The sequence below is a fragment of the Chenopodium quinoa genome, unplaced genomic scaffold (genome assembly GCF_001683475.1).
Source record: "Chenopodium quinoa cultivar QQ74 unplaced genomic scaffold, ASM168347v1, whole genome shotgun sequence".
NCBI classification, from domain to species: domain Eukaryota; kingdom Viridiplantae; phylum Streptophyta; class Magnoliopsida; order Caryophyllales; family Amaranthaceae; genus Chenopodium; species Chenopodium quinoa.
Window position 1 is genome coordinate 2,410,842 of NW_018744497.1, and position 24,883 is coordinate 2,435,724.

Genomic DNA, 24,883 nt, shown 5'->3' on the forward strand with positions numbered 1-24,883 from the left:
GTGTTGTGCCCTGATTGGTCCACTTTGGACTCTTCCCTAGGTGACACGTGGAAGACTCTGATTGGTCCACGTGGCGGGGTAAAAAATCCCCTAATCAATAAGGGCGTCTGCACATTGCACAGACGGTATTCCCATTTGTGTATATAGTTAGGGGAATAAATAAACAGAGTTGAAAATAAAAAGCAACTTTTTTTGATGGGCTTTTTATTTACAAAAAATTTATAAGTCTTAGAAGTAGTACTTTTTTAAGTTATCTACATTCCAAGTTCTGGCTAGCTGTCTGCCTTCTGGAGTTTCAGGCGGTAGGTGCCACCTCTCACTTCTTCATAAATCCGGTAGAGGCCTTCCCAATTGGGAGTCAACTTTCCTTGCTCATTGGCCCTACCGGTTGCCTCCAATTTTCGTAACACAAAGTCCCCTACTTTCAAGAGCCGCTTGTGTACTCTTTTGTTGTAGGCTCTTGTCATTTGCAGACGATAAATCTCATGACGCAAGGCGGCATTGCCCCTGCGCTCCGGGAGTAAGTCCAATGCTAGCCGCATGGCCTCCCAATTTGTCTCTTCGTCATACAGCATGACTCGAAGAGTCAGCTCATAGTGTTCAATGGGCAAGACGGCTTTTGCGCCGTATGCCATGAGAAATGGGGTTTCACCGGTTGCCCCTTTTGCTGTTGTTCTAATGGCCCAAAGGACATGAGGTAACTCATCCGCCCATAGACCGCCAGCATTTTCAATTTTTCTTTTTAATGTCGTCTGAGATTAGCTTGTTGAAGGCTTCAACTTGGCTATTTGCTTGGAGACGGCCGACTGACGCAAAACAGTGAGATATCCCTTGGTCTCCCAACCAATTTTTAAGGGTAGGCGTCTCAAACCGAAGACCATTGTCAAAGACCAAAAATTTATTGTTACTAATATGTTTTTATATTTTTGTTACCCACTCCTATTCGTTTGTTATTTTTGTTACCCACTTCTATTCGTTTGTTTTATATTTTCGTTATTCACTCCTATCCATTTATTCTTCTCATTTTAATCCGCACACTTTCAAGTGTACATTAATCTATAACTAATATTAAAATAGCTACCGCTGACATCATCATATCCTAAAAGTAGACACATGTCGTGTTGTCATTAAAAACTTTCCCTCCAAAACTATAAATAATGCCATTAATTTTTTTTTAATTTTTTTTTTATTAAAATTCAGGTTAGCAATATTATTATTTGTACCAATTTTCAAAAAATTGTATATTCTCTCTAACAATAATAATTTAATTTTTCTTCTGTAGGTACCCCTTTCATCATACAATTTTTCTATGAGATATTTTTTCTTAAAAAAAATTTGATGTGTTATTTGTTTAGGATTTTTATTATTTTAAATTTTTGATTAAAAAAAAATTAGAATGTTTATTTGTTCAAATCATGCATCACACGAGACAAATCTAGTCAAAAAAAATAAAATATTATCAAATGAAATGTCTTTAGATAGCATTAATATTCACATTCCAAACATGAAAATTTCGTCATTTTATTAGTTACAAAATTAAATATGTTCAGAAATAATAAACGAAATAAAACAAGATAAAATTTTGCACAAAACTACTGAAGCCATTTACAAATGAAAATGACATTTATTATTACATTTTAACAGATCAAGAGGGTACAACAAACAAAAGCGCTTAATAGGCATTGTAACTAATATGAATGAACTGCTACTGTCTATATATGTACAACAGACAGGTACCTTATGTACATTTGATGTGCTGTTTGAAACATCGCCATGAATCCTACACATGATTCTCTAAAAATGCTAAGACTGCCAAACCAGCAGCCCAAACATCATCATCTAATACATGCTCTGCAGGTGAATGACTGATACCTCCACGACAACGAACAAAGAGCATGCCCATCTGTTTGCACAATCTCCATTAGAGTTGTATACTATATTACTTCTAAATAATCAACATATATAACATAAGGGGTGCAAAAACTGACCTTAGTTAGATGAGCCATGGCCATGGCATCATGCCCTGCCCCACTCATTAATTTGGGCACATCAACATCAACATTACCTGCCATTTTCCTGAATGCAGTGAGGGCAGCCGATTGGAGCTGCAAACTCAATTCATTGTCGCATTTGACAGCATTGGCGTCATGCTGAAAATATCAAACAAGTGATTTAAATTATAATCAGCAAAAAGAAGAGTGACTTGGAAAAAAAAAATTAAATAAAAAATAATGAACAAAAGTACCTTGCGCTCAATTACACATGAAACTGATCTTTTATCACAAATATTGTACATTCTAGCTGATAATTCATACAATACAGCCTCACGGCCAGCATCATCCATAGCACGTAAATCTACAGTAAATGTCACCTGCAAAAAGGGAAATCAAACATGCCTTAGCATTTGGTCCAATAACTAATTTGAAGACCTACTAAGTTAAGCAAAAGCATAAGGTAAAGATCCTGCCTGTCCTGGGATAACATTACTGGCACTTGGCCACAGTGATATTTCTCCTACGGTACAAACAAGTGAACCAAAAAGAGATTCAACTGTACTGCAATCATCATCATAGGACAAAAATTTTTGAGGTTGTTTACAAAGGCTTTCAAGTAATACAATCAATTCAGCAGCGGCTGCCAAAGGATCACGCCGCATAGACATGGGGACAGTTCCTGCATGTCCTTGTGAACCTGAGACTGTTACCTGCAGTGAACTTCATGTGAGATAATCTAGGTAAAGCGTCACTACTTTACTTCTAAGCATAGTCCTAGAATCATATTCCAGTTGTTGGAAGCCGCCAGAATGAAAGCCATAATGATTCCAGGACTGGCTGTTATATAGGCTCAGTTCTCAACTTATTTTAACACATTTAGAACTAAAAATAAATAATAAAATAAAATAGAACAAGTTAAGCCTAGCAAAAATATGTGAGTTCATTATATAAGAAAACTCAAAACAAAAGTTAAGCAAAAACAAGGGTTTTTTTTCACCTAAGGATGGAGATCATGAAGACAAGATAATGAAAATTAAAATAATAAAATACAGGAAGAGGGTAATAGAACTGCATCATATATAAGATGATTTATTTACACCAAGTACACGTGGCACACAAAATCTATCATAGTCCTGGTGTACCTAAAGAAAATTACACCAAATGCACTTCAAGGTTGCGTTTGCTTCTCATGAACGTCACATGCATCACACCCTTAGTGTCTGGGGTGCGTTCACACCACAAAGCATGTGGGCAATGAGCCAATGATAAGACATTGTTGACTAGATGTGTCAAAGCAGAGCCCATGTTAGGTCTCTAATTCTTCATTCTTAGATCTTTAACCACTAGGCTGGAGAAGATGATTATCAAGGTTGATATGTAAACAAAATACACACTATTTCTTCATCAACCAACCTTGAAACACATAGGGCCTACCTTGTCAACATTGACACCATCACCAGAACTATATTTGCAACCGATGAAGTATAAAAAACGTATTTTTGTTCATCCATTTTAATTAACTAATCCAAAGAGAAATTATCAATTAGCTTTTATTATGTGCCTGTATTTGTCTATCACTTAGCTTGAGCCAAACTGACTTCGAAGCATAGCTACTTAAAAGAGTAGAGATGAATGTTCCACCTTTTCCCTCAAAAGTTGTCCGGAGGAATGCCAGGTTGGCCAGGACACAGGAGCTGAGGCCCATCTGGTTCATGTGACAACTTTGGTACTAGCTATCCTGTAAGATATTTTAACGAAAAGTCTTTGGTGTGGTTGCGGACAGTTTACATTTCTTTTATTTACATGAATTAGAGAGTTTGCAGATGAAAGCAAGCAGCAAGGGACGCTCACCTTTAACCGTGTCTGCCCAGCTATGCCTTTGACTACCCCAAGAGGAATACCGGCTGATTCTAAAACTGGTCCCTGTTCAATGTGAACCTGCAAGATTAAGCCCAAAACACGTCAAAGGCTGTCAAATGACCTAAAAGCTCATGTTAGTAAAAACATTATTGCATGTAATTTTTGGAGTTTACAACTTATATACCTCAACATAACCTAACACAGACTCTGGCTGATACTTGAGCTGGATAAATTTGTCCTCTGTTACCCCAACAGCATTTTTGTTAAGGACCTCTTGTAAAGTTATCCCACTGATCATTGTGCAAGGGGGAACAAATTATAAGAAATTATAAATAATTAGGATAAACAGAAAGGTAGTAGATTCAAACCTCTTGTCTGATATGTTCAATGTGGAAGCCGGTAAGATGCCTGCAATGGCAGCACTCCCCAGGAAGGTTGACTGGAATCTCACACCTTCTTCATCACTAAATGCAATCACCTAAACATTATGAACAGCAATTACTTTAGGTGATGCACAAGGGATCTTGCAATAAAAAACAAGAATTGTTTCAAGTTTAAAATCCACTATAAAGACAGGAGGAGTAAAATCCTTGCATGCCAAGAGCCTGATCAAACCACCTAATACTTGGACATACATATCCACAAAACCTGAGTAATAAATGAATCAAACTTTGGGCTCTATTTTAACATTCCCATCATTAGGGTTGTCATTGAGGAATAGTGATTTTGTGCCAGACTAAGCACCTTGGAGTGACACAAATGAGGTTTTGTAAGTTGACTATTAGTGTATGACAGGGATATATTTGGGACCTGTAAAAGAGGAGAGGTCTATTTCTCTCAGCTATGTACAAAGCCAAAAATTGAGCATGTTGAATATTCAGCAACTTTAGGTGATCAAACAACTTTGTAAAATAACAACTCCAATGTATTTTTGCCAAGCGCAAAAGCATTTTTAAGATGGTAACAAATTTATGTCCTATAGATCTCAAGAATAACAGTGGTGTGCAGTGGTGTGCAGTTGTATTGTGTGACACTCTAGTTGATACATGCAACTATGCAAGCTATTAGTTTAGTCTAGACACATGCACTGATTCTCAGGCCATGAATGAAAGTTGATTATCTATGTATAAATCTACTTCAGTTCCTGTCAGGATTTAAGAGAGCAAGACGGAACAAAGGCAATTAGGCAAATAATAAAACCATTAACCCTCGAACTTTTATGATGCAGCTATGAGTATATGCTATCACAATCTCATTCTCAGACATGTGGAGGACATATAGGGTGAATAACATGGAAAAAACTCATCAACAATTGTAGTTCTACTGGCTTCAAGCTGTTATAATTATAATTATTATTATTATATTATTTTTTTTAATTTTAGCAAGATGCAGGGAGAAAAAAGGAAAATAGTACTTTCAAATACCTCAACTGGGTTCCTTAAGTTTTCTAGCTTCTCGGTCACCTTCAAAACCTTCAGGGCTGATATTGTAGATACAATACCTAGCGCACCATCAAACTTTCCAGCATCGACTACAGTATCCTTCATTGAGGTAAGACCCACACAAATTCCATCAGTAAATTATCCAAAAAAAATGCATGGAGAGGTTAAGAGAACCGAGGGAAAATTACCAAATGAGATCCCATCAATAGAGCAGGAGCACTTGCATTCATCCCATCTACCCGACCATGCACATTACCCATAATGTCTACCCACCTGCAAGCAGAAGTTATTGAAGCATAACCTTAAAAAAGAGTATACATTAACAAGCACAAGAAGATGCCTCACGTTCTCAAACCCGCATCTTCCATCCATTGACTGATAATGTTTGCAGCCCTCACAGACGCAGGGCTCAAGAAAGTCCTCTCAAGATAGCCATTCACATCACTAACCTGCCGCATAAATTTTAAAATTTAAGCTCATTTCTCAAATACTAATGTACTCAACCTATCATGCGATATGACTGCAAATCAAATTAAGAAAATTTTTACTGGTACAAAAGACTGTATATTCTAACATCTTGATCAACTCCTTCAGCTGCATTAGCCTATTGTTCTAATTGATGCATCGACACCACATTATATTTGATATGATAGAAATCAATTTGTAAATGCAATGGATGTTATAATTGATATTATGGCTTATCTTGATTAACTAACATAAATATGTATGATGTATCATTCTTTTGTATCAATGTTATAAAAGTACACATCATTCTCAAGGGAATAGTTTGATATGGTCTACATGAATCAACTCCATTACATAATTCATATTATAAAACATATACATGAAACAGACAGCTATGTTGATGCAAGACAATAAATCAAGTTAGCGTAGAAAGAAGAGTCAATCAAACCACCCAATTAACAAATCATATAAAACTCGCATCAAAACTAAAGAATTTCCAAAAACTGGTTTAATTTCATGATATAGCACAAATTCATAGCACAAATAATACTCTAATCCATTGATCATGACAGTTAAGTTTAAACATATATACCTTCCCCAGCTCATTTAATCTTGAGGCCGCTTCATCCCTCAAATAATCCCGGTATAAATCATGCCCCACAGCTTCAATTTCTTCACCTCCTAAATCGAAAGTGCACGAGAAAGACTGTCATACTCAAACAAGCACAAACTTGCAAAACCAAAATCACTAAATTATTTAAAATCAGCCATACAAATGGCTTTTTGAAGCATCATTTTTTTTTTACAGGAATCAGATATTTTTCCTTTATTAAAAAAACCTCCGTCGACTTCAAAATACCCATCTGCATTCTTTAAACCTTGAACTGTAGATCATTATTCAATCTATCAACCAGAAACTTTTTTATTTTATATCCGTTTTCTAATACAATAAGATTAAATCAAATAAATGTGAGTGAGAGGATGATCAACAAGCTTAGTTGGATAAAGTCTTGCGGGGTTGTACAAACAAATCTCGGCTACATCACTTAAAATAACAATAGATTTTTATGTAAAGGAACAATCATCAGCGTCATTAGGTTATACTTGTATATGATTGTTGATAAAACCCATCACTGATAATAAGCATACATAAATAAAAATACGTCCTTGATTGATATTACCGAGGTATATAAAGTAAGACATCCATACATTTGAATAAACGTAAACGTAGATCAAATAATGAAGACCATATAATAAAACAAGATAATAAATTTACCATGTAATAAATCAGCAGTAGCAGAAGTAGAAGCAGAAGCAGAGGATAAAGCAAATAGCAAGAAGGGCAAGAAACAGAGAGAAGAAGCCATGGATGAGCCTGCGGCGTAAAACAGCGACAGAAGAGGGGTTAAAGGGCGGCGGAAAGAAGAAACCCTCTGCAGTCGATGAGTTACAGGGTTAGGATTCAGAATGGTACCTAAGATTAGATTATAAACTACCATAAAATACAAGCTTATCGAGTTATCGTAGCATACTTATTTATTTTCGTAAATAAAACAATAATTTTTTATTAAATGGGATACAAAAATATTGGTTTATTTGCAAAAATGTGGTTTAATAAATCATTTGATAAACTGGGACGAGATTGTAAACTAGTGGCCTCCAGAAATGGGTGTGTGTGATGTGCGAGCTGATTTGTTTGGTAGTGTAGTAGGACGTGAGTAATTTTTAAAGTGGAGATAAGCAATTTGACAACTTCGCTTCATCGACGTCCGCTATTTCTTTTCTATTTTTGTAGTGTTTTTTTTTTTTTTTATTTAATTTTTTTAATCTTACGTGGTCCATTAACTTAGGGCCTAAATCTGATCAGGATATCATTATTTTTCAGTGGTAAAGAGTAAAGACTGAAGAGGTGGACATTTATTTTTTTTAAGCACCTACGCAGGCGGAAGCACCATGTACTTTTTTTTTTACGAGTGCTAGTTTAAGTCTCATTTAAATTATCGCATGTTTACATACTCCTATTAAATCTATCTTATGTCACTAAAAATAAGGCTAATTCGTTAATCGGTTTTTCTAACATGTGTCCATTGACACACATTAAGAAAATAAATTACCTACAATCTTTTTTTAATTTTTTTTTGAAAGAATTACCAACAAGGCAACAACTATTTGATGACGAGGAATATCTATAGATTTTTTTAAAAAAGAAAGGTAGTTTAAAAATCAATTGGAAAATAATTGGGGAATTCTAAAATATAACCCTTTGGTATTGACTTTTTCAAGTTGTATCCCCTCCTTTTAAAAGTTACAACTGTAACCTTCAAGTTACAATTATGTACCAATAGTGATCAAGTTGTTATCCTACCGTTAACAATCACCGTTAATAAGGTTCACTTTACACCTATTAATATTTTTCTTGCTTTATGTGCTGAATAATGTTTCATTTAAGGTTTAAAGGGTCATTTTGTGCCTTAGGGAATCAAATTGAGCTCGGATTTGGCTAAAAAATAACATAATAGATATTTTGTCATTATTCTTTTAACTATAGAAATTCGAATTCACAAAATACGGCTTTTACGTATATTTTTCCACCAAATCCAAGCTGAATTTGGATCCTTAGGAACAAAATGACCCCTAAAATCTTTAAAGGAACATTTTTTAGCATGTAAATCGAGAAAAGGTGTATAGTGGGCCTCACTAACGGTGACCGTTAACGGTAGGATAACGCCAAGGTCACTATTAATACATAATTGTAACTTAAAGGTTACACTGTGTAACTTCCAAAAAGAGGGGGCACAGCTTGCATAGGATTATATTGTTATAGTAAAATCTTCATGATTTCCTCTATTACAAGATTTACCACATATTTCCAAATATTTTATTTAATATATGTAAGTCAATTTCCTATTACAACAATTAAAATAAAATAATTTTTAGCCACATACTATTGTAATACTACGTATGTGGGAAAGCTCAATTGGTTGAGTTTTCCACCCGATCTCATGAGATTTTTGGATCGATTCTCATCTCCTGTCCTTTTAGCTCTAAAAAATTAAAATTAAAAATAAATAAATAAAATAAAATTGTAATATACGTACTACCGCAAACAATCATTCCTAATTTAAATAGTGCACTAGTAGAAAATGGACTTCAGGGGATTGAGTGTTCATTTTATGTTGTAAATTAATTCCATATTTTTAAAAAATTAAAATGCATATTATTTTTTATTTCAACTTAATTTATTTTATCTAAAAAATGACGTTTTTATGAAGTTTGGTAGTTTCATTAAGAAAAAAAAATGGAAAAAAAATCGTAAAAGTTTGCCATTTTCATTAAAAAAAATTATAAAAAAAAAAGGAATGATTGTATGGAGTAGTATATATTATATTAGTAAGGCTAGCAATTATCATTTTATTTTATTGTTGTATTAGGAAATTGACTAAAATATATTCATTAAATATTTGGAAAGATGTGGTAAATTTTGTAATAGAAGAAATAAAGAAGATTTTATAAATTTTTAAATGATTTGTTAAACCTAATTTTTTTTTAGCCTATTGATATTTCTCGTCATCAAATAACTATAGGGAATCTGTTTTCTTAATGTGTGTCCATTGACACACATTAGAAAAACCGAAAAACAATATATAGTCCCATCTAGTGTCATCAATATAAAACAAAGTAAAAGATAAACATTCTGAGTAGGCAGGTTTGATGAGTGCAAGTATATTTTTACACTGAAGGTCTTTCAATCTCCATAACCATAGCTTAAAAAATTAATTAAATTGTTGTTTAAGTTCAAATTGAACCAATATTTCATCAACACTTCCTCTATAAAACTTTGATCATTTTTTTATGGGACTTGTAGAAATGTTAACATCGACATATTATGTTTGACATGTTAACACACATTCATGATCATAGTTTGGGACAACTAGAAGTGTTAACATTGTGATTATGGGAAACCTGCATAGATCAGGTACATATTTTAAAGAGGATATGAGGTTTCCGAAGATTATCAATGTCAATAAAACTGCTGCTTCATATAAATAATGATGCTGTATTGCAATAGTTTCATAGTCAGGGATAACCTTCCGATTAAAAGCAAATCAGTTTAATGCATCATTGCTAGGATATGTGGATCAGGCCAGACATACTCTGATTTATCTGATTCTAAAGTTGAGCTTGCTCTACAGCAGGAGCTGATGGAACCAACTGCTGAAGCTGATGCACAACATGAGACATTCGGGGCCTCATTGAAGGTAAGTTTTGAGTGCAAGAATAGACAAGGTCAACTACTTTCTGAATTGCTCCGGCCTCTGGAATCTCAGAGGATGAGCTTGATATGACTGGATCTAGCAAGTCTGGATAGCGATGGGACTGTACAAGGGGTGTAGCCCACTCGAATATACTCTGCAAACTACCTGAATCAACAGCCTGGGCAAGACGACGCCCGCTCACAATCTCAAGTAGCAAGACTCCAAAGCTATACACATCACTTTTTGTTGTAAGCTCATTTCTATAGACAAACTCTGGAGCTAGGTACCCATGAGTTCCGCCAGCCATTACAGTCCTCTCTTGCATAACTTCCCATGGCACAAACTTTGCGAGTCCAACTCCCATTAGATGTGCTCCAAATTCTTCATCGAGAAGCACATTGCTTGCACGAATGTCTCGATGCACAACTTGAGGCTTGACCTTGTCATGTAAAAATCTATTATTGGAATAAGTAGAATAATCAGTTTCAGTAACAAAAATAAGATTAAAAATTCCATAGATTTTTTGCAGGGAAACAAATATAATTGCACGTTAATTACATCTGTTTACATAAGATACATACTATAAAGTTACTGTGACTTTACAAGGCATGGACACAGTCTAACATCTATGACAAGTCTCAGCCACAAGATCCCACAAAAGAACAACCCGGATAATCAGTAAATGAACGAAACTACCAAATATAATCTAAACAAAAGCCAGTAAGGCTCACTAGATAAACTGTTGCCAGCGTGATAAACATTCTTTTCCACACAGAAATAACAGCCTAACAAACTAGTGTTGCTTTACTGAATTGCCCTCCAGTGGAGCTAACAGAATTTGGTGCCTTTTTCTTGCATGCATACGTGGACCAGCAGTGGTGGTTTAGGTGTCATGCATCCAAACTATGTTCTTTCTCTTTTTTTTTTAAACTATTCAAAGTATAATTATCATTCTCTTAGTTGATAAAGGAACTTAATTTAGCCATGAAAAATTAAAAACCAAAGCCACTAAATCATCAAAATGAAAATACTCAGAACAAAAACCTAATACATAGCAAAAATAAAAATAATTAAAAAAAAAAAAAATCTAGTAGAGAGCCAAAGCATAGATATGTAAAAGACGAAGTAGATCTTATAAGCATATGGAAAGTGGAGACAACAGGTAAATGTAGAACCTAGTTAGTGGCTACTTGACTTAGAGGTTCAGCCAAAAAGAAGAGAAAGCAAAATTGAGATATAAATAACACGTCTTCAACACCACAAATTCACAAGGCCAAATTAAAAACCCTATCTCGAAAAAAAAAAAAAGAAGAAATAAGCTGCAAGGAGATAGAACAGGTCTGATCATTTTTTTTCTCCTTTTTTTTCATTTTTTTTTTGGGCAGGCTGGTACATGGTAGGTTGGTAGCAACTAGGACTCAAACATATATTACCTACGCTCATATGAGAATTAGTCACCCACAATATAATGACTCATACATTGAGGAGGGACCTTGGAAGGGTTTGTGTGCGAGTACACCCCAAGAATTTCCACAAAGAATACACTTTCCTACCATACTTGATGTATTTGAATCACAGTAACAAAGCCTCAAAAAAAAATTGTCTCAGGCTATGCTTTTATGCATGTGTTCCCTTTCTCTTTTCTTTTTCCTTTCTTCTAGGTGCCCCCCCTCCCCCCCAACAGTGGGGTGTCAATGGGAAGGAGGAAGGTTTAGATTAATCATTGTTTGTCTTGCTGATCTCGTTGTAGGTTACACTTACTGATTAAGAAAGCATAGACGGAGAAAACATTTATACATTGACATGCTTGATCAGTCTACCAGAAGTATTTACAGATCGGTGTAACCTTCCACTGAACCAATGTTTTCATAAAGTCTAGCATGACATTCATATTATGTATTAAATACATAAAATAATCAGAAAAGAGGATCATTTATAATTGTATAATGGCATCAAAGCAAGTAAAGTGAATATGAACTCACGCGATTCCTTGGGCAAGGGTTGTGGCAATTTTCATTCGCATGGGCCAGCTTAAGCATCTACCACCTCTTGGAACATGGTGCAGCCACCTATCAAGAGGACCATTCACTATGAATTCATAAACAATATAGCGATGACCATGGTTATAACAGCACCCTTTCACAGATACCAGACTTGGGTGATGAAGCCGTGCAACTCTCCCAACTTCAGAATAGAACTCTTTTTTCCTTTGGTAATTGGACCTTTTCAATTTCTTAATCGCCACCTTTGAACCATCAGCTAAAATGCCACTATATGTACCTCCTGTTTTGGATTCTCCAGGAAGACGATTTCCCTCACTGAAATTCTTTGAAATAGACTTCAGCTCCTCAATTGTGAAGACCTTCCAGGATGGAGGCACTAAAGATGATGCTACTAGATTTGATTGCCTACGGGACCTTCTACGCCTTTTACTTCGTCTGTAGACAAGTAACCAAACCACAACAGCTAATGTGGCACAGAGAATCCCACCGCTAACAACTGCCAGGATAATTATATACAAGTTTTGGCACTGTCCTCCATAGCATTGGTTTCCTACACAAAAAAAATGCATTTATTACAATTGAAATTCAAAGAACATTCAAGCATTAAATGGCATGTAGTATTTCCCCAATTCACAAGGTACGAGAAATCAAGCACTGACTTTTAAATGGTAAACCATTTTTCATGCTTCTTCCTGATGTGAAATAAAGTAATAAAAACAACAAAAACTGGTGAAAAAATATGAGAGGTAGCCTCTGAAATTTCTAGTGAATCTACAAAGGATGTATGTATTAAATAAAAACTGTTTATCAATTACCTTAAACAACATAAGGGACAAAAGCACAGAAATCAGCCTAGAAAAAAGCGCACATAGGCACTCGCCTTTGGTTGGTTTTAAGCCTCGCAGAACTAGGCCTAGTCATGCCTAAACCGCAATTTTTAAAACTAAGGTTAGAAGAGGTTGAAAAGACTCCGTAAGGGGCTTGATAAGCAATAGAAAGACTGGCATAAGGATAAGATTTCACATCACGATAGATGCCGGAACATCAACACCGATAACCTATTCACCTTGAGGACAAGGTGGAAATATGTGTGCTCGGTAAAGTTATGAATTTTACCAAGGGATGAAGCATTATAGGTAGTGTATTATATATACTCGTAGTATCATGATGAGGAAAATAGTCATTCAGTCAAAGAGAAATGAGAATCTAAAGATGTTATAAAGGAGAGTAGGAAAAGAAAAAAGCATCAAGCGAGTCATATTAGATTTGTTTAGCTCATGGGAATGAATCAGGCCACTTGAATGCTTGATCAATTATCCTAAACTAACTGTATTTCCACTTAATCAATCTTAATCTTCTTACTTTAATTTATTATCCAATTATGCAAGTTCATAAATAACCAAAACAAGATCGATAAATAAATATCGACACAATAATGCTAAATTGGATACATTAGATTTTCCCTCACCCAAACAGGGAGATAGAAGGCAAAAAGAATACAAATTAAAAAAAAATAATAAGATCAGAAAGACATAAATTTTTGGCAACTTGTCAAATAAGGTGTAAGAACACGTCAAGAGATACAAAAGCTATAAAGAGAATATGTGGAAAGCTGAGTTTTTTTTGCAGCTGAGTGTGTAAATCATAGCTGAGTAAACATGAAAACATTGAATCAATCGTGTCCACTATATTATAATAATTTATCAAGAAGAAAAAACACTCCCATGAGTGGAATAGTATTTTTCTAAAAAACTTTCATGTCAAAAAGTCAAAGCAATCATCAATAGATTTAGAACAAGTAATATGTGATGGATCACCCTATAACCTGACCTAAACCCATACAAGTTTATGCCCGGAGGTCCAAAGGAAACAACCCAAAAGTCAATGGTCAAGAAGTCAGCAACAATAACAAAGAACAAGAGGACAAAACTAATTAAGAAGCAACTAAGGAAAACAAGCAACAAGCTCCTATTATGTCTAAATATGGTTTTGCAATTTTAACTAATTATCACATGTATTCTCTAAGCTTAATTCTATAAGTAACGTAGTAGAACTTAGTAGTAAGTATCCAGAAATTGAGTGACTTGTATGGAGAGTAGTAGCCTCAAGCTGCTTGGTGAGATTAATAGCCTCAAGCTATTGTTATCTTAGTTTGCTTAGTCAATCAATCAAACACTCAAAGTTCCTTCTAGTAATCTTATTCCGTACAATTGCTTGCGAATAGTAGTAGTCTATTACAAATTGGTATCAGAGCGAGCGGGCGGTCTTGGTGACTGAAACCATCGTCCGTACATCGTTAAAAAAAATGGTGCAAACAGCCAGCCGAGGCTTGCCACCTTTGAAGAGCGGTTGCAGGCACAAGAGGAAACCATGAAGAAAACCATGGAGGAGGCGGTTCAAAAACTTGAAAGCCGAATCGATCGTTTTCGTACCCAACAAGAAACCGAAAGGAGACTGGAGAAAGCCGAATAATTGAAGTTTCAGCGAGAACTTCGAGATTTGATTGCAGGGCAACCCAAGTCTGAGGTGGAACCAAGAAGCCGACCAATGGAACGAAGAGCACCGTGAAGATCAAGGCGGAGGCGGAAGGTGGAAGCACCACAAGCTCAAGATGCCGGCGTTCGAAAGAGCCGACCCAATAATTGGATTGTAAAAGCTGAGATGTTCTTTGAATTCTATAAATTATCGGAGAAGGAGAAGTTGGAGGCCGCCGTGGTCGCCATGGCGGCGCGGCGTTGAAGTGGTACCAATGGGAGAACAAGAGGCGGTCGTTGTTAAGTTGGCCGGATCACAAGAGAAGGGTATTACACGAGTTCCGACCGGCTAACGCTAGTACCCTCCACGAACAGTAGTGGAAACCACCAACGTGGTGGAGTGGTGGACTATCGTTGGAAGTTCATCGAACTGGCAGCTCCGTTGGAGGATGTCTCTGAATGGGCAGTTTATAAATGGTTTCAGGGAGGATATTAAATCGGAAGTCCGATTATTATGCTCAACTACGCTGGAGCAAGCAATGGATTTGGCCGGGCGAGTTGAAGAAAGAAATCGGGTCCGCCAATTGAGGAAAGGGGGTAGCGGGTTTTGGAGAAGTGAGGTTGGATCCGGATTTGTTGCAACCGGATCTGGACCATCCAAGGGAGTAGGAGTTGGGCTGATCCAAACTTCTGGGGTTCCAAATGTGTCAGGCCCAAACCGGAATCACAAGGGTTCGTTAATTTGGGCTGACCCAGCAACACTCCCACCAGCCAAACTACTAGTGGAACAAGGCGACTCACTGAGTCGAAATATCAAGATTAGCGAGCGAAAGGTCTTTGTTTTCGCTCTGATGAGAGATGGGGTGTCGGCCACCGATGCAAGCGCAAAGAACCTAGTGTGTTAATGGTGTCCAGCGACGGTGCAGGGGACGAAATTCGAAGGGGAGGAATCAGATAGAGAAGGGACCGCCATTGAAATAGACCGGGGGCCACGCACAACTTTATTTCGACCGCTCTCGTGGAAGAAATCGGGTTGATGGTGAATGGTGAGGGTGAGTTTGGGCTCTTGGCAATGGAGATATGGTGACGTGTGTGCTCTGCTAGATGGAGGATTGGTGGTTGTGGAGAATTCCCTGCCTTTGTGTTTGGGTGGAGCCGATTTAATCTTTGGCGTGCAGTGGCTCAAGAAATGGGGGACGGTGGCAACAAATTGCACATTCATGTTATGAAATTCCATCTCGCCGGAACTCCGGTGACCTTGGTCGGCAATCCAACCTTGGAGAAGACACATATCTCACTGGGTGCTATGGTGCGTAGCTTATGTAAGGAGAAGGGTGGTGTTTTGGTGGAAATAAGCACACTGGATAAAGAAGAAGGAAATGGGCCAGCAAAAGAAGAGGCCTAAATCCCATCCTTTTTGAGTGGGCTATTGGCGCAATACCATAAAGTGTTCAATATGCCTACTGGATTGCCACCTAGTAGAGGACGAGAACACGCCATAGTGCTTAAAGATGGTAGTAATCCGGTGAGCGTCCGACCGTATCGGGGAAATTCAGAAAGACGAGATTGAGAAGATGATAGGAGAAATGTTGAATGCCGGAATCATACAATCGTCAACTAGTCCATTTCTCAACATGGAGTGGCCATGGATCAAGAAAGGAACGGGCCAACCTTGAATGGGCTACCCCACAAAACTTGAGGGAGCTTAGAGGCTTCCTTGGGCTCACAAGATACTACCGAAAGTTTGTGTCCAAGTATGCCCAAATTGCAAGCCCATTAACGGCCCAGTTAAAGAAAGATTGCTTTGGGTGGACCGAAGAAACAACTAAGGCCTTCCAACGGCTCAAATTGCAATGGCTACCGCCCGGTCTAAGCCATGCCGGATTTCTACAAGGAGTTTGTGGTAGAAACCGATGCATCGTGTTATGGGTAAGGAGTCGTTTTGATGCAAGAAAATTGACCCATAGCTTTTTATAGCAAACTTTTGGGGGTTCGAGTCGGAGAAAAGTTTCTCTATGAGGAGTTGATGGCAATGTGTTTAGCCGTGGTTCGATGGAAGCACTACCTCCTTGGAAGACATTTTGTGATTCACACGGATCAACAAAGTCTACGCTATATCACGCAACAACGTGAAATGGGTGGGGAATATCATAAATGGGTTAGGAAGCTAATTGGATTCGATTTTGAAGTCCTATATAAGCCTGGCCCATCAAACAAGGTAGTTGATGCCTTGTCTCGCAAGGAAGAGCCCACGGTCCAATTGAGAGCTCTAGTTTGGCAAGGTTTAAAAAAGGAAATTCAAGTGGACCCTTGGTTGGGCTGAATCAAACAGGGCCTAATGAAAGGGGAGGAGCAATTTAAAGGGTTCACATTAGAAGGTCAGAGAGTGCTTTATAAAGGTCTGATTGTCGTACCTGCAGACTCCAAAATTATTCCTACTCTGTTGATCGAGCATCATGACTCCCCCACCGGCGGTCATGACGGGGAGGTCAAGGCTTACCTCCGGTTGGCGGCGGACTGGCCGGTATGAGAAAGCAAGTGGGAAAGTATGTGCGCAAGTGCTTGGTATGTCAACGGAATAGGGTGTCCCAACAAAGTCCGATAGGGTTGTTACAACCACTTTCGATCCCGGAAGCGATTTAGGAGGATATTTCGATGGATTTCATCGAAGGGTTACCGTTGTCAAAGGGGGTGGACTCGATCTTGGTGGTAGTGGATAGATTGATCAAATAAGCACATTTTGTGGGGCTTAAACACCCCTTTAATGCACTCAAAGTAGCTGACTGTTTTGTGCGAGAGGTGGTCAAACTCCACGGATTTCTAACAGCGTCGTGTCCGATCGTGATCGAGTCTTCATGAGCTTATTTTGGAAGGAGCTATTCCGTTTATAGGGAACACAATTGATGCGACGCACATCGTACCATCCCCAAACCGACGGTTAAACTAACAAAAGTCTTGAAGTTTACTTGAGATGTTTTGTGTCTAAGTCGGCCAAAATAATGAACTAGGTGGTTGCCATGGGCCGAATATTTGTACAACATCTCTCCCCACATAGCAACAAAGATGTCCCATTTTAAGGTGGGGTACGGCACAGAACCACCAAAACTATGGCGGTTGGGCAATGGTCAAACTCCGGTAGATTGCTTAGAAGGGTGGCTATAGGAAAGAGATTGGATCCTAGATGAATTGAAGGCTAACATCAACAAGGCCTTGCAATGAAATATGCCGACATGAAGAGAAGGGACGAGCAGTTCGTTGGGGACGCGGTTTACTTAAAATTGAGACCTTACCGACAACGCTATCTAGCCAAAAGACCCTTCGAAAAGCTAGCGCCGCGATATTATGGTCCTTTTACGATGCTAGAAAGGATTGGAAAAGGTCACATACAAACTGGAATTGCCCCCATCAAGCAAAATTCATCTCGTGTTCCACATTTCTAATTGAAAAGAGCAGTAGGTGAAGTTTGGGACAATCCCTCTATTCCGGACCAATTAACGGCGGAATTAGAGTAAGTAGCGGAACCCGAGGAGCTGCCAGAGACTCGTCACAAGCAGATTGGGGAAAAGATGCTATTGAAGGTGCTGATCAAGTGGCATGGAATGCCACGGTTTGAGGCAACATGGGAGGATGGGCGGCCATTGCTAAGCGATTTCCGGCCTTCCACCATGAGGACAAGGTGAATCTTGAGCCAGCGGGTAATGTGATGGATCACCCTATAACCCGACCTAAACCCATACAAGTTTATACCAGGAGGTCCAAAGGAAACAACCCAAAAGTCAATGGTCAAGAAGTCAGCAACAACAACAAAGAACAAGAGGACAAAACTAATTAAGAAGCAACTAAGGAAAACAAGCAACAAGCTCATGTCTAAATATGGTTTTGCCATTTTAACTAAATATCACATGTATTCTCTAAGCTTAATTCTATAAGTAACGTAGTAGAACTTAGTAGTAAGTATCCAGAAAATTAAGTGACTTGTATGGAGAGTAGTAGCCTCAAGCTGCTTGGTGAGATTAATAGCCTCAAGCTATTGGTATCTTAGTTTGCTTAGTCAATCAATCAAACACTCAAAGTTCCTTATAGTAATCTTATTCCGTACAATTGCTTGCGAATAGTAGTAGTCTATTACATAGTACAACCCTTACTCCTTTTTATTGGTTAACCTTTTGATTTAGTGCAACTTCCTTCTCTTTTTGTTTTGGTTGATTAAAAGTGAGTAAGAAAATAAACCTGTGGAATTTGGTTGATTAAAAGTGGGTAAAAACATATGATAGAAAGGTTTATTTAATTAAATGTGGGTTAAAAAATAAGATAGTGATGTGAATCAAGAAATAAATTCTTTGGAAGGGTCTAATACTATTTTAGAAGGTCTAGATAACTCCAATATAGGCTACCCAAACAAGGAAAGAAATGCATCACTTATTGTTTTTATTTAATTTCTTCTAGAATTTTGCTTGCAAGTTTTTACCTTTCATTTGAAAGGGTATTTCTTGGTTTAAGCGCTTAGGATTTATTTTATTATTATATCTTTTAATTTATATGTTTCCTTATGTTTCTAAGAGTTGTTAGATTTTGTAGGAGTCTAAGGAACTGCCGATAAGGACTTGAAGCTCAAGGAAAACTTATGCCTTATAATATGTTTTTGGAAACTCCAAGATGTCATCTAACCAATGGAAGTGGTTTCACAAGAATCGGAGTTCATTTCGTCGGTCAACAACGGCTAAAACCAAAACCGCATAAACTGCGAAGTAGGTCGGTTTTGATAGTTTCCTAATCTAAGTAGGTTTAGTATTCCTATTCCACTTAGGTTGCTTGGAGCTAAAGGCTAGGGGCTTGTCTTAGTCCTATTAGGCTTAGAATCAGTTAATTTTTTCTATAAATAGTGGATTTTCATGGCTTTGTAACACATAATAAATGCACAAAATTCAGCTTAATAAAAGTTCATTGTTTAGATTTTGCTTAAACGTTCTTTGCTAGTTTTCAATTCAAGGAATTGGTTGAAGATTAGAACATGAAACACTTAGTGTCTAGGAGTAGGCTAAGAGTTTAATTTCAAAATAATTAGCGTCCAGTGGGTTAAATCAAATCATAAGTTTCAGGAGTAATCTTATGAGGAGAAATATTGGTTCGTTTATATTCAATCTTTAAGAAATTCTTCAAGATTGGATTTTTATTACAAGATTGTGGGTTTTCTAAAAACTTGACTAAATAAGGAGTTAAAATCCACATTAAATAGTTTGGTTAAAATTGATTAATAATGAATAAAGTACTCATGGAATTACAAGTTATAGGTGTTATTGACTTATTGTTACATGTTAACATTTCAAAATTTGACATCATTAAACCATGACACCCAAAAACCATGTTCTCAAAAAATCCACATTCCTAATATTATACCTCAAGGTATTCTCACACATTTGTATCAACATATGCATCTCTACTACATTCATCTTCTTAACATTCCCTTAATTGTCAACATTTTGACCCATGAAATTACATAAGTCTAATTGTCATACCATAAAATTTTCCTTATATAACCTTAAAGGCAACAATGATCGCATATTAACCAATGAGCTACCAAATTTTAGTTCTGCGTGTTACATCCTCGTCATTATCTCCATTTTTTTGTAAAATCGATACGAGGTGATCAAATTGTTCACTAGTAGTTAACCCTCAATGTCTTCATACTCCTACTAAGCCAAAACCATCAAGATTCTAAATTATGTCTCCATCATTCTAACTCAAAGTTGATCCCAAGCTCTAGTATCATCCACCAATTTGATATCAAACAAAAATAACACACACCACGGTGTCTTATCTTGTAAACTAATCATTATAAGAATACTTAGGTGGTATTCCTTTCTTCGTCATTTGCCCACCAAAGCCGCTCTCTTAGACTCTTTACCTAGTCATATGTCTTCTCTAAAGTCTTAGCAATCCTCTCTAATACAGTATAAAAATAAATAAATAAATAACAGGAGAATAGAATGGAGTTTAAGAATAGGAAATCAATTTTGAAATGATATTTAATTGAGAAATCGGTTTTAATATCTACTTTCCATGTTCATACACTTCAAGTCTTAGTTTTTAATTTATAACTATGGTACAAGTAACCCTTAGACATTTATGTCTTATAAGGCTAGGTGGCAAAGAAATAAATATGACCTCACTAGTTTCCTTTCAACTAAAATCCTTTTTCAATTACTTTTGACAAAAATAGAACTACTCATGCTTTCCACAATACAATTCCTTTCCTTGTAAACGCATTTCTACCAATATGACTTGCTCCTCATTAGCACCAATTACTCTCATATTTACTTGGAATGGAAAATTAGTCATTAGCAACCAAAACAAATGACTAATTTTTTCTGCATGTTCTCTTAAGCAGACAGAATAATTTTTACACATTTTCTGGCATATGGTGCCTTTTTAATGTAAAACCTACATGCTTGTTTTAGTCATGTTCATGGAGTTTGGGAATTCTGGATAGAATGTACAACTAAGGTGAAGTTATGTGTGGCTTTCATTTGTTTGTTGCATTTGGTTAGACACTTAGACCATGATGTAAGCACTTTTGGCAGTCACACAGTGGTTTTTTTATAGTTTGAAATAGTGAGTTGTATTGGTGTGACTATGATTTTTCATTACAATAAGATGGCATGTAATATTTGTTGTCTATTTCAAAATTACTTTAAATTATGCAGTAAACATTTTTAAAGACTATGTAGAGCATTTGACTATTTGAGGGTAACTAATTATCCTCTATACCCTTCTACCAATGCAATTCCAAAGAATATTCCTGAGCAAGGCTAACACAGGACAAGACAAGAGAAAATTGACAAGACAGAGTCAAGCCATACCTGTATCAACTGTGCAAATGAAAGCATGAGAATGGTTGCATCCTACAGCTTTAATGGGCACGGCCCCATCGGACAACAAAGAACATGAATCACTTCCGTTATTGCAGGACAGGTTGCCACAATTTGATACATGCTGCACCTTGGGTAAAAAGGAGTCATTATGCAGAGATTTATGATCAGACCACATCCAACCGTGCCCAGAAGTAGATTGTCCTCGTCCTCCAATCCAGCAACCATCAACATTAATTCTACATAGGTCTTGAACAAATTTCAACTCTTGAAGCGATGACACAGATGCTAAGTGTCCTCTATGGTCCTTACAATAGGCCTCTGACTCATCCCAAGACTTCAAGTCTGATATGCACTTGAAGCATTTAGTCTTGTTTTCATTGATAATCCAATCAGACAGGCAATGCCCTACATGCACGTTATAGGAAAAAGATACTAGTAACATCAGATATCAATACCAACATCTTTAAGCAAACAGTAACAACAAAAATGATAACCCACAATTTTATTTTAAAAAAAATAATAACAAAAACAAGTGGGTAAATAAAAAAGAGAACGAAAAGTCACACCAGCATTAGTTATCATTCTCTCACAATTTATTACGGAGAACTAAGTAATCATTCTTGGACTCACATTACAAATTGAGAGAAGGATATCACATAAAACTTTGGTACCTCAATTGATGTTTTCATACACTTGGTACCTCATTTAAAGTTTTCATGATATTTTTTTCATACATGTTCATATATTGCATTTGACTCAAAATTTAATGCATATGCAATCGTAAAGGCATATCTCAACATATGCAATATGTAGATTGCATCTTTTTCACTGAAGAGAGAGTTGAATTTGCGTAAGCATTTATGTTGTACAGCAATTATTAAATAAGAATTCATGAATGCCACATCATTTTTCTTGCATATCATAGTTAAAAACCCTCGACTTCCTAGAAGCACAAGAGAAGTTAACCTGCCAAAAACTAACTTCTCTTTCATAATCAAACTATCCTACCATAAGCAAATATCACATTTCATCTAATATCCGAAGTATGGGTTGAAAGAAAGAGAATCTAACTCTTAAACTCACAACTCAATTAGTATTCGTTTATAATATATGCAAGCATATATTTCCTACCTATTTTATGTGAAGCAAGCAAACTCCGGTGATGTCGAGGACGGGCCCATCCCAGATCACTGGCAGGAGGGGCAGCCGCCCCAGGCCCAGGGAGAATAGGTTCATTTTCATGGTTTTGTTCTGACATGAATGGGTAGTTTAAACCAAAGCCTGCTGCACATTAGCAACCAAATTGACTCAATTATCAAAGTAAGCTCCAAAAATTTCGTTAAATTCATCTAAGAACATGAATAGCAAAATTCAAGCAACGGAATTACTCATTATAATCTTTCATAGTTTTAGAATTTATGACAAATAGTAGTTCAATAATGCACAGAAGAACCCTAAATTGACTATACTGACAATTAAATTTACAATTGACTAGATTGTAAACTTGATTCCAAGATTATAAATAATAGTAGTAATATAAATAATCTTAGCTCACAAAATGATGAATATAGGAGAGAAAGCTCACAAGTTGTTTCAATGAAGAATTCAGAGAACGCATTAGTGGAGGAGAGGAGAGAGGGGAGTGGTGCTGCTAGGTAGCTCAAAGGTGAAAACTGAAACGATCTAAATGGGTAAAAAGACCGAAAACAGAACCCAGCCCCCTTTCGAGAGGAGAGAGAAAACCCTAAAAATGGTGAAGTTTCTCAAACCAGGGAAAGCCGTAATCCTGCTTCAAGGTCGTTACGCCGGGCGCAACGCCGTGATGGCGCGCAACTTCTAAGACGACCGCCGCTACGGTCACTGTCTCGTCGCCGGCATCAACAAGTACCCAAAATGGTGATTCGCAAGGATTCCGCCAAAAAGCAAGTGAAGAAATCGACGGTGAAATGTTTCGTCTAACACATCATGCCTAATTGCTAGCACTGTCAAAAACCGAACCGAACCGGTGAAACCGAACCGATTCAAACCGAACCGATTAAAAACCGATTTTTTGAAACCGAAAACCGACCCGAACCGCATTTTAGTAAACCCGAAACCGAACCGATCCGAGTAATGTTAAACCGTTTTAGAACCGAACCAAATCTAAACCGAACTGGAAAGGAAACCGAACCGAAAATAAACCGAACCGTTTCTAACCCGAAACCGTTTAAACTGGCATAAAAATCGTTATAAACCGAACCGTTATAAACCGAACCGTTTACAAACCGAACCGTTTACAAACCGAACCGTTTACAAACCGAACCGTTTATAAACCGGACCGTTTATAAACCGAACCATTTATAAACCGAACTGTTTATGAACCGAATCCTTATAAATCGAACCGTTTACAAACTACTTACTACTAGGAGTGGTTATTGGGTGGGTCAGTGTGGGTCGATGCAGATCATTTACGAAGTGAGTCGGTTGCAGGTCAAGATGAATATTTAGCGGGACATAAATAATAACCAATAACTCGAGATAAAAAAAAGGAACAACATATCAATATGTAATGTGACTAAAACTATTAATACTTGTTCTATGAGATTAAAACATTTTAGCAATGAAGCAACACAATATATATTAAGCATCACTAGTTCACTACAATACAACATCCATGTCTTCTTAATTAGATGCAAAACTTTCATCTATCACTTCTTTACCAATTTCAAGGACGTCTTCTTCAATATCACAATCATAACCACGTAACCAATTTTGTGTGGTCACCAACGCCTCAACATTCTTAGGCAAAAGCGCACTCCTATACTTGTTTAAAATACGACCACCCATGCTAAAAGAAGACTCTGAGGCTACCGATGTAATAGGAATGGCCAAAACATCCCTAGCCATAACAGCTAATATGGGGTACACACTACTTTGAGATTCCCAATACTTAAGAACATCGTACTTCTGCCCTTCATAAATTGGTTGTCGAGGAGTACACAAATAAGAATTAATCTCCATCGATGGCCGATTTGATGTGTCATCCTCCTCATCATCATCATTATCAACATACTAGAAAAGTTCAAACAAAATGCTTTTATTAAATAATAAAATTAAAACATAAAATTATTAATTTTGTAAACCACAATAATCAGAAATTGATTACCTTGAATATATCATCATCCAAGTGACTATTTGAATTTTCGATAACAGCTGGGATGGAGGGTGGAGCATTTGTACTTGATGTAAAACCGGAAGACAAAGAAGAATAAAAGTTATACAACTCCAAAAGAGCATCTTTAATCACCTTCGCCTTTTCAACACATGCCTCATCAACATAAAGCACTTTTAACATCTTCATCACTCGAACAAGCTTATAACGAGGATCAAGAACAATAGCAATTGATAGGATCAAACTATATTCATCCCAATAGCCCTCAAACTTTTCAAGCATAACTTTTGCCATGGGTGCAAGTTTAGGATCTATATGGGCTTTACTTATTGTGTGCTCAATTTTTAAAACACTAGCAAAATACAA

The 24,883-nt window shown here is 36.9% G+C and overlaps 2 protein-coding genes across 4 annotated transcripts; both read right to left on the bottom strand.

The window, feature by feature from the left end:
- Positions 1 to 1,565: 1,565 nt before the first annotated feature.
- Positions 1,566 to 7,777, bottom strand: LOC110697706 (allantoate deiminase 2-like). Of its 2 annotated transcripts, XM_021875089.1 has the most exons (12): positions 7,038 to 7,775; positions 6,354 to 6,442; positions 5,642 to 5,745; positions 5,485 to 5,569; positions 5,279 to 5,395; positions 4,223 to 4,332; positions 4,039 to 4,144; positions 3,846 to 3,932; positions 2,468 to 2,704; positions 2,246 to 2,371; positions 1,989 to 2,150; positions 1,566 to 1,903 (listed from the first exon to the last, which is right to left on the bottom strand). In XM_021875089.1, the coding sequence occupies exons 1-12, from the start codon at positions 7,258 to 7,260 to the stop codon at positions 1,781 to 1,783; spliced, it is 1,569 nt and encodes a 522-aa protein (XP_021730781.1). In that variant the 5' UTR covers positions 7,261 to 7,775; the 3' UTR covers positions 1,566 to 1,780. The 2 variants fall into 2 exon arrangements, with proteins under 2 accessions (XP_021730781.1, XP_021730782.1); XM_021875090.1 differs by lacking the exon at positions 2,468 to 2,704 and having other exon boundaries at positions 7,038 to 7,777.
- A 1,745-nt stretch (positions 7,778 to 9,522) lies between these two features.
- LOC110697707 (C-type lectin receptor-like tyrosine-protein kinase At1g52310) lies at positions 9,523 to 23,313 on the bottom strand. Of its 2 annotated transcripts, none has more exons than XM_021875092.1 (5): positions 22,952 to 23,313; positions 22,498 to 22,647; positions 21,355 to 21,771; positions 12,000 to 12,570; positions 9,523 to 10,472 (listed from the first exon to the last, which is right to left on the bottom strand). In XM_021875092.1, exons 2-5 carry the CDS (start codon positions 22,622 to 22,624, stop codon positions 9,932 to 9,934), a joined length of 1,656 nt encoding a protein of 551 aa, XP_021730784.1. In that variant the 5' UTR covers positions 22,625 to 22,647; positions 22,952 to 23,313; the 3' UTR covers positions 9,523 to 9,931. The 2 variants fall into 2 exon arrangements, with proteins under 2 accessions (XP_021730784.1, XP_021730783.1); XM_021875091.1 differs by having other exon boundaries at positions 22,498 to 22,650.
- Positions 23,314 to 24,883: the final 1,570 nt, after the last annotated feature.